The following is a 10,642-nucleotide window of genomic DNA, read 5'->3' as shown; positions in this document are numbered from 1 at the left end:
CAGAGCTGATTGTCTCAGCTTCATAGAGGTTGAAATAGGTGTTGAAGATGATAAAGTTTTGAAAGGAAAATCAGGGTTAGCAAGGTGAAAGAGAATTGAATGTACTTCTTCAGTTCTTTGATAAGATGTGTGGCAGCATAGAGAACTAGAGAACTCTTTACAGAATGACCAAGATGAAATCGTCAACCCCAGCAATCAGAACATTGCTATTGTCCAGGTTGGAGCCTATATTGTTTGGAAATGTTTCTTTAATCCCACTACTATCATTCCCTCAAGGGATGAAGCCAGGTGCTCAAGATTTTTCCTCTATATCCACATATTATATTTGAGTCTCTACTGGCAGCAAGTTCAAGTTGTGGGAAAGCCATCCTACCTTCTCAACACTCTCCTCTGTAACAACTTCCATGGCAATACACTGTGGGCCGCCTGCATTGCCTTCCAGCTCTTCTTTTAGCCTATAAAAAGTGATGAATGTGGGGAATAAAAGACCAGGGAAAATGCAGTCAGATTTATATACAGCAAGAGACAGAGAAGTGGAGTAAGAATGACACAGCAGAAACACGGGAGGGAGAGAAAGCAGTCAGAGGGGATGAGAGAAGGAGAGATGAAAATAAAAGGAGACAGAACGTTGGCACATAGACAGGATGTGCACAAAAGAGAGAATGACACTGGGATTTAGGTGAAGTATGTAGAGAAGAGAGAGAAAGTGAGAGGGAGATAAACAATATGTGTGTAATAAATGAATCCATTAAATCAATTAAGATTTATATTTAGATAGAAAGAACTGGGCAGGTGTAATGCACGGAAACACTGCAGACTTTCCCAAGCACAATTTACTGTATCTTCTTTTACTTTACTTAACAAGCAGTATCAAAGTTTATTTCAGATTACGAAAACCCATAAAACCATAAAAATACATTCAACAAATCAATCATCACCAATTCAGTAAAAAGTAATAAAAATACATAGACATGGTATGCTATATTATGCTTTACTTAACAAACCACATTAACTAAGTGTACAAACTAGAATAAAAGTCAGTGGTGGCTTGTGATCTTTGAATATTGTGGGGAGTAATACTTGTCTTTAATGAAAATTTGCTTTGCTATAGTAAAGGTAAGTTTCAATTCTATCATGGACATGGAGGCAAGCATTATGCTATTCTGACTTCGCTAAAGTTAACAAGTAAAGAAAAACTACTGTTCCGAGAAACCCTATGGAACCATATCAAGTCCATCTTCTAATCTAAGCCACTGGTACCACATATAGTCCAACTTCTATATCCAGGGCTCCCTCTTTCTTCACGTGAGTCACGCTCAACTGAAATTATTATGCATCATTTCCTTGGAAGAGAGGAAACCCGTAAATAACCATTCTGAACAAGTCTGTCATTATAAGAACTTCCGACATAAGCATAACACAAATCACCATAAGTAACATATGAGCGTGCAACACATGCGATTCAGGAAAATATCATCATGCTATTAGTTGTCTATAACATTGCACATGAAAGCCTTACTTACTGTCAAAGGGGGAGGGTGCTTGCTCAATTGACCACTGGGAGATAATTAATGCCTCTGTGTCCTTAATAGAATTGAAACTTAGCTTCACTATAGCTGGGAAAACTTTCATTCTATGTCAGGACCAGAGGCAAGGCTAGTTTAAATCTTACTTACCACTAATTGTGCCACATCCAACACTGGTTTAAAATAAAACCTCTTGAAGGTGAAGTCGATGCCCCTCTTGTTGAGTGAGCCCCAAACTTCTTGGCATCAATACCAGCCTCTTGCATAACCCACACCCCATTTCAAAGTCCAAAGCACCCATCGCATCTGGGTTGACGTGTAGCATTTGGTGGCACTATCCGCCCATGACTTAGAGAGTAGGAGCTCAGCATGTCGTGAAAGCCCTGGCAGCATCCAACGTTGCCTTTAATCTGCCAGACTATCAGCTGCAGGGAATCCTCAGTAACCAATCTGTGTGGTTTGAGATCCGGACTCAGCAGAATCTGAGGAAAGAGGGGGAGTTGGATTGGAGAATCTCAGGAAAGTTCCAGAAGGACCAGAAACCATACTTGCGATCTCCACCAGGGTGTCACCAAGACCACGTCCGTGTGCTGACACAGTGTCTGTGCCAATATTAAGGTGATCATTGAAAAGGGAGGAAATGCATATCCCTTCTCCTGGGACCAATCCTGGAGAAAGGCTTTGTGCCACCGCTTAAGGATCAAGTCTCTAGCTAAAGAACTAGGGCAGCTGGTGGTCAAGCCGGGACGCAAAAAGATCAATCGAGAATTGACCCATCTGTCTCAGAGTTGTCTGAAGACCTGCAGGTTCAGCTTCCACAAACTTGTATAGTAAAAGTTGCGGAAGTGCCAATCCGCCACTTGGTTCGACTGACCCAGAAGATATTTCGCCTTCACGGAGACCTGATTCTCCATCCATAAATTACAAAAGTTCTTTGCCAAGTCTACCAGGGCTATCGACCAGGTACATCCCAGGTGGTTGATATAGCGTACCATAGAGTCACTGACCATCTTTAGTAGAACACAGGATTGGATCCTGTCCTTTGTCCAGCAACGCACAGCAAACAAGCTTGCAAGGAGCTCTAAATAGTTGATATGAAAGCTCTGTTTGTGTGGTGACCAACTTCCTGCTGTGGAGAATTCCCCACATCGAGCGCCCCATCCAGAGAGGCTGGTGTCAGGCTCTATTACCTCAAGTCAGCGTGGATCCAAAGATCGCCCTCCCGTTCCAAGCCTCCATGTGGGCTAGCCACCAATCGATCTCATCTTTTACTTCGTCAGACAGAGAGACTGATTGGGAGCATGTAAGACCCTTGCGTAGGTGATGAGCCTTGAGGCGCTGGAGAGCCCTAGAGTGCAGCGCGCCAGGGGAAATCGCCTGGATTGATGAGGACAGAAGACTCACCAGGCAAGTGATCTAACTGAGAGAGGTCTGAGGCTTGTTGGAGGTCTGTCATAATTTGTTCCAAATATTTGCGATCTTCCGAGATGGAAGGCTGCGACTGGCTGTGGTAGAGACTATTATGAACCCTAGGAAAATTTCCAGTAGAGCCGACATCAGGAACGACTTCTTTTCTTTGATTACAAAGACCAACACCTGCAATAGGTTTATACACAAAAGACAGGGTGGATATGCTATATCGACTTGCACATCATCATGAGTTATAAAGTGTAATTCTTCAAATGTAGTATTAAAGATATTAAGTATTGGGTGCTAATACAGTGTTTGATACTTATCCACCTCAAGTATCGAAAACATTGAGATCACAAATGACTCAAAATTAATTTCAAACCAGAGACACTGTAACACACCGAAAGAAGGGATTGATCTAGTATCATCAAGTCCATTCCATAGCACTGAATATCTCAAAAAAAGAGTTCAAATATTGATTCACGTCGAGTTGTTAATGATTGGCCTTTATTCCAAATTCATAAAAACAGCCGTTTCCAATTCACAGGCAGCCGACGCGCGTTTCGCCCAATGGGCTTCCTCAAGGCTCCAAAGTCGGATGTTCTCACATCTATTACCTCGCATAAAGTATCAATTCCTGTTCGAGTCCTATCGTAACAATTCTTATAATTTCTGGATAATCAATCTCATCTGCTGTCCAACTTCAACCGTGTATGTTAATAGATCCAGTCCTCGTCATACTCAGTGTATATATACGTCATTCTTGGGACCATGTTACGTCCTTACTGCCGTCAGAAATCCCGACCGCATCACATCAAAAGTTCCAAATGCTCGTTGCCGCTCTTTCAAGCAGGTAATGAAAACACCTAATGTCCTCAGGAGGAGAATCCACAGGAGTTGGTGAGAGGGATGATGGTGTGGGCATCAAATAATCCTCCTATTCTGAATTGGTGTCAGGAAGCTCACCCTCATCTCTATCCTCATTGGAAGTTGCAGGATCTTGGAAAAGAGTTACTTCTGGAGAATGTCTTAGTGAAGTAGGTAACAGTAAATTCCTCTGTTGCGGAGTAGAAGGCTGCACGGATATTTTGAAGGCAAGGTAACCGGTGCTGTTATTGTAGAAGCGGGAGGGAAATGCCTTTTGTAATCTGCGAGCATACAGTGCAAATCAGCCACTAATGAAGAAGGGAAGCAAACCATCTCCTCTTGGTATTGCTGTCAGTATTGCTCCTGAGAGGGGTAATAAACCTGTTCCTGATATTGTTCTTCCTCATAATCATATTCCTGGCACTTGATATGGAGTTGCAATGGGCTGTGCGCAACTCCAAATGGACCACCATCATCCGAGTCCTCCTCTTCCAACAGGTGAATTGGCAGCAGTGGTGACACCTTGCTTGGGGAAGTGTGCTCAGGGGTTAAATGCCTTATTTTGTCCTGTTTATCAGTTTATTTCTGCTTTTTCTCTCATCGACGGTATCTTTGACGGGGTCGTCAATAAGGGCAATGACGAGGGCTTAGGTGTCGACGAGGCAAAAGAAAGCTCCGCAGACAGCATGGGAGTCATGGATCTCATCGTCGTCGTTGTTGTCAAAATCGTCAATGGTGGAATTGTCTTCACGGACATCAACAACTAAGTCGTGGAAAATGTCTGCGTCGTCAGTCTAGAGACTAGGATCGCCATTGAGAATGTCGTCGTCGATGCAGCTGACGTTGTAGATAAAGAAGTCACAGGGCTAGAGGCAGTCGTCGTCGATGTTGCCGTAGATGTTTTCACCCTAGACAACGGTCTTGTCGATGGGGAGATGTTTGTCGACGTTTTTTCAGTGGATGGCACAAAAGATGGATTTAAAAAAACAAAAAAGCTATACATTGGCTGGTGGTGTAGGTGGCTCAGACTTTGCTTTTTCCGATCTTTTAGAGGAGGTAGAAGGTCCTTTTTTCTCCTGTCGCTTTTCATGAGGAGATCTTGAAGGACTACGACTCCTGTAAGACCCATGAGTGGTCTTTTTTAGGCTTTCCTAGGCGGCTCTAAAGAGAAGTGAGAATGATAAGACCTCTCTCTTTTATGAGACCTTCTGGAGGATGATGATGAATCTTCACTGTTCTCACTGGATATCGGCTCTTCTCTTATTTTAAGCTTCTGTAGTCATATAAGCAGCTTCCTCTCACAGGCTTTCAAAGTCTTAAGAAGCGGAGATACTTGCACACACTCGGTCACCATTCAGTTGCCACTTTCGCAGAACCTAGAGAAATATTAAACAATAATGGGAGGTGCCAGATGGCAGGCTAAACTGGTCACAATCCTAAGGGGAACAAGCATCAAGGGGAGAGCCTGATTTTGCAAAGGCTAGCATCTTCACCACCTGCTCCATGGAGCAGAGATCGAAGTCACCCAAGCTAGAATTGGCATCAGGGTGAGGTTGATTCCAATCAAATTCCATCTCTGGACGTACAGGGCTAGGTGAGAAAATCTTGTAAATGATGCCAATTTTCTCTTCAAAGAAATCTGCTAGAGAGTCGCAAAGGTTTTGGGAGGCTGGGATAGTAGTCGTGCATGCGAGCTGTTTCAGAAAGTTATTTAGCACTTTGTATAACTCCTTTGTGGAGTTGCCTGCTTGTACTATAGTTGAAGTTATATGCGCTCTCCGTGCTGCTTTAATCATAGAATGGTAGCTTCTTACCATAGCACCAACATGCTATTTTGTTCACAGAGGATTTTGTGGAGCGCCATCTGTGCTTCAAGTGTTTACATTTGGATTTTTCTTGACGTAGTAGTATGTCTGTGCACCAAGGTGTATGGCGTCTATGAAAAGTTGATGCAGATTTCTTGAAATGGGCTATATAGTCAAAATCATTTAATAGCAAATCATGATAGGCAGCCAAAGCAGTATTCGTATCCACATGGGATGACAGTATGGGAGCCTTAAAAGCCTCTGAAAAGGTGGCAGGAGTAACCATCTTCCAGGGGCAACAGGGCCTAAAAACGTATTTCTTTGCTTTACTGAGACATTTTTACATGAGATAGAAAATGTGATCAAGTAATGGTCTAACCTAGTAATGGGCACAGGAGGTTTGAGTATTATTTCCAGTAGTTTCTAAAAATAAGATCAAGAGTGTGTCCAGCCCTATGTGTGGGCCCAACACTATTTGTTTAAGCCCTATTGTCTCCATATCAGCTAGGAGTTGCAACATGCCTTGATCGTCGGTGTCCTCACCATGGGAGTTAAAGCAACCCAACAATAAAAACTTGGCAGAGGCTAGGATATGGGGCGCAATATAGTCAATTAGAGACTGGGTAACATCTATCCTGGTACCTGGTGGGGACTAAATCAAAGCCCATCTCCAGACTTCAGTATTAGAGTTTGTGATTTTAAATATACACATCTCAATCCAGGCTGAGAGTAGGGTATCGACTAATTCAACTTTTATAGAATCGTGAAAATTGATGGCCACACCCCCTCCCGGACGGTCTTCCCTGTCTAATTTAACCAAAGAATATTGTGGGGAATGACTAGTGGAATACATGGAACTGCTGTGCTACAAAGCCAGACATAGATGAGTAGCCTAAGCAGGAGAACCTGCCCAGTTTACAAGTTACCTGCCCCATAGGAATCGGAAAGAGCTGAATGCAGCATAAACAACTGGTTATTAGCTGCTGTGAAGACCTTGTAGATTTGTTTTAATTCGGTAGAGGAGTATTTCCATATTGGATTTCTGGCCATATTGCCAGAGGACAAAGGGCATAAGAAAAATGAAGAAGTGGGCAGGAGTCCTGCCGTCTCGAGTCATCCAGGCACAGACAGGCGCAGACGGGCTTGCCTTTGGCACACCTTGCAGCTGCTTAAATGCAGTCTCCTTAACAGGGAACACAAAAGTCTAGACCGCCGACCTGCCCAAGATGGCGGTGGTCAATTAGCTCACAGGAAGTAAGGGAAAAAAACAATTAGCTCTCACCATGACAAACAAACGAAGCCACGGTGGACCAGAGAGCGAGAACTGTAACAAAGCTATCAGTTGATGTTGCTGTCAGAAACCCCTGGAGATTCTGGCACACTATAGTGACCTCTACCGCGCTGTAGAGAAGAGTCAACGATCACCCCCTGTTCAGAAGAAAAGGTATCAGTGTTTATGGAATACTTTGCAGTTATAGCTGCAACTTTCTTTTTCTTAAATTGGGGAAAAGGTTTTTCCTTCTTTATCTTCACTTTAGACAAGAGTTGTGAGTCCCTGTTCGGTTTTACGTATTCTTGCTGTCTGCAGTTAGAACACCCTCCTATCCTGTAAAGAAACGAGATGAACGAGTTTCTGGTAACCAATACATATCAGGTGCTTTTATTTGTGTGCGAACACGCACATTATAGTGTCTGTCAGAGGACTCAGGAGGTGAAGATCCTCCTTGAAATTTAGCTTTTTCTTTAAGTTTGAGTCCGTCCAATTGCTTTTTTTTTAACAAGCTCTGGGTTCAGCTTGGCAGTATCCTTGTCAGAACTAGGTTTGCCAAGTTGAGGTTTACTGGGTCTGGTTCCCCCAAATTATTGCATCCTGTAGAAGTATACACTTCAGCAGTATTTATAGGTTGCTTGCGTTCCTGGTTGAGCGGTGCAACATGCGCTAGTCATTGCCTTATAGACAGAGAAGCAACTTCACCTTTAATGTTTGACGGAATCATTGCGGACGTTACAGGAAAATCTTCTTTTAGTTTCATCCCCATATCCAGTGCAGCAGCTGCCCCATGTTCGTTCTGTATTTGTTTTAACACCTCCGGCAAGACTGACCGAGACGGAGTATCATGTGCTTTAGTATAGACAGCGGCAAAGACTGTGCCCCAAGTTGCACAGTCACTTATCATGGGAAATTATGGGGTAAGCACATACCAATATTCTGTGCTTGTCTTGTGGTCCGGTAAGGGGAAACACGTCTTCAATTAGATCTATTATTTTGGCAATCATAACTGTAAGGAAAATTACAGGACTTATTGTTAGCGCAGCAAGCAGCTGAGCTTGTCCCACCAGGCCGGCCCTTGCTGGGACAGCCAACAAGGTGCCCAAAACATACTGATTTACACATCTATATAGTCTAACAAGACCATTTTACAATTGTTGTAGCTAATGAACTTTGAGACTTGTAAGTTAGGGAATGATGTATAACCAGCTAGTGCTGGCCCCTTCATTACTAACTGGACCCGTGCGTACTGGTGCAAGTACATGTATAAGGGTGCTCTGTATTGTTGCTGTGGGTTAACAGTAATTTATTCATGAAATGTGACAGGATTAGCATCCACAGCCGGAACGATGATCCAAGAATAAAAGACTTCTTACCGATAGTGTTCGTGGGCTTCAACCACAAGGATAAAATCACTGCCTGCAATGCCAATGTGCAAAGGCTGCAGGTTTGCAGTTGTCAGCAATTTGTATAGGTTGTGGCTGCGCCATTAAAAAAATGTAATGGAAACAAAGTGCAAACACAAATATGGGTAATCCTTTTAAAGGTTCATGCTTGCAAAACCAACGGAAAGATTTGGGCTTCCTAAAAATACTGTGGAGCATATAACCCCAACACCACGGACATCTCCAGTGGTAGGTATGAGAGTGCTATGGGCACACACAAGCACTACTCAGGAGACCCGTGAATTAGTACCAGACCATCGTTGGTGGCGTCATGTTGCAGGGATTTTGTGCCTTGGGAGAACATGACATCAGAATGCAGGATCTGAGTCCTACTACATCAGTACCTGTAGGCCCATATCCAACTAACTCATAGTGCCTCACCTGAACTCCTAACCCTTCCAGAGTAACAGGTGATTTCGGCAAACCTAGAACATGAACCTCTAGTTCCCAAGGGAACCGTGGAAACAGATTATCACCTTTTGTTCTCACTCGTGCATGTCCATAGTAAATGAAGAAAAGGTGCGGCCTTAATCGTTGAAGGGGTCAGAAAAATGTCCATTACTGGTTCCATAAGGCCAGGAACCAGAGGCAGCAACGGATGCAAAGCAGATCTTTGGTGCAGCGTCTCGAAGATCACTGTTGCGTTGCGACCTGGGGAGTGGACATTGCAATGTTCAGCTTCTGAGCCCCTCTCTGCAGCACATCCTGATAGGTGTTAATATCATCTATCGGGGATACTCGCGACTGAGGGCTGTCCTATAGAGTAGGCGAGTAGTCCCTCTATGATGAATGGGTGGAGGAAGATGACCATGAGGAAGACCTCCTTCTGTGGTGATGTGACGCAGGAGGCCTACGCTCCTTAGATCTACCTGCATGGTGGTGGCGTATCAGCGAAGGCGATCTATCCACCTCCTGGACTAATCTTTGCAGAGGGGACCTGTGAACAGGACTTGTGTACTCCTCCTGCCTTCTTGCTGCTCCCGCCGGAGTCTTACTCCAGTGATGCACTGGTAAAAGCCATCTGGGAGACAGATGAATCGAAGGAGAGGTGTGATGCGACAGGGATGTCTGTTGTGACCTCCTCTGATGTTCCGGAGACGCAGATGTAAATGTAAAGTAATGTAAATTGATACTTGTATAGCGCACTACTCACCCGCAAGGGTCTCAAGGCGCTTGTACGAATACCGCTGTGGAACCCATCCTGGCTTTCCCTGTGAGGCGTCCACTCCTGGGCACCCCCAAGGTGGAGGCCGGGCATCCTTTAGCGTTGTGGGGGCCGTTGTGGAGATTAAACAAGCTATTGCCCAGAGTTGCAGAGTGGGACTCCATGATTGGAATAGGCACCGAGGCGAGAATGATCAGGTCTGTGGAATTTTGAGCCCAAGACCCGCCGGGGCGGGGAATTGAACCCTGGTCCCGGGCCAGACCTCTGCATCAGGGTCTGCCACTCTAACCATTGAGCCACACTTCTCCACAGATGGAGAGTGAGGGCGTCTCGAGGAATGAGAAGAGGAATGCGTTGACGCCGATTCCGTCACCAAGACTACCGAACCTTCCTTAGATCTATGTGAAGGTGGTCCCGACGTCGAGCGTATATCCCGCTGCGACGGAGGCCACCTCGACGTCGAACGAGATCTTGTAGTCGTGGATGTTCAACCAGGTTCAGGGAGTGGTCTCGGCGTCGGCTGTGACTAGCTCGGCGTCGAAGGCAAATGGCGCCTTGACGGCGGGTGAATACTTCCTCGTCTCGACGTCGTGCGATGTGGCCTCGACGGCGACGAAGGGCTGACTCTCCTCGACGCCGATGGGATGACGACGGCGGAGGGCTTGTAGCTCTCGTCGCCGAACGACGTTGGAATGACGTCGGCGGAGGGCTTCTTGACTTCGGCGTCGAACGTCGTCGGGATGACGTCGGTGGTCTCGATCTCGACGTCTGGTCTGCGACGGCGGAGAACTCTCTCTCCTCGACATCGAACGTCGTCTATATGACGGCGACGGGGAGTTATCAGCTCTTGACGCCGAACGTCTGACCGACGTCGACGGAGGTCTGCTGGCTCTCGACGCCGATCGTCGCCTGGTTGACGTCGGCGGAGGGCTTTGGCTCTTGGAAGCCAATCGACGTCTTGAAGCCGGCGGCGAACTGGAGGTTGACGGACTCTCGACGTCGATGACATACCTTCATGTCTGCGCTCTCTCGACGGCAAGCCCGCCGTCGACGGTATTTTCTTCGCTGCATGCCCCTCCGGTAGCTGTTTTCTCAGCGCCGAGCCCGACGCTGAGGGTCTAGAAGAGGATCTGGGCCTCTTGGAGCCTTTTCTT

The 10,642-nt window shown here is 45.6% G+C and overlaps 1 protein-coding gene across 1 annotated transcript in view; it reads right to left on the bottom strand.

Annotated features, from left to right (window-relative positions):
• Window positions 1-319: 319 nt before the first annotated feature.
• The window catches only part of SYCE1 (synaptonemal complex central element protein 1), a 335,387-nt gene continuing 325,064 nt past the window's right edge, over window positions 320-10,642 (bottom strand). Inside the window, exon 12 of the mRNA XM_085631497.1 lies at window positions 320-455. Within this exon, the coding sequence (XP_085487623.1) occupies window positions 320-455 (136 nt within the window). The remainder of the gene's footprint in view (window positions 456-10,642) is intronic.

The sequence above is a fragment of the Triturus cristatus genome, chromosome 10, assembly GCF_964204655.1.
Source record: "Triturus cristatus chromosome 10, aTriCri1.1, whole genome shotgun sequence".
NCBI lineage: Eukaryota > Metazoa > Chordata > Amphibia > Caudata > Salamandridae > Triturus > Triturus cristatus.
This window is presented reverse-complemented; position numbering and strand designations above follow the sequence as displayed.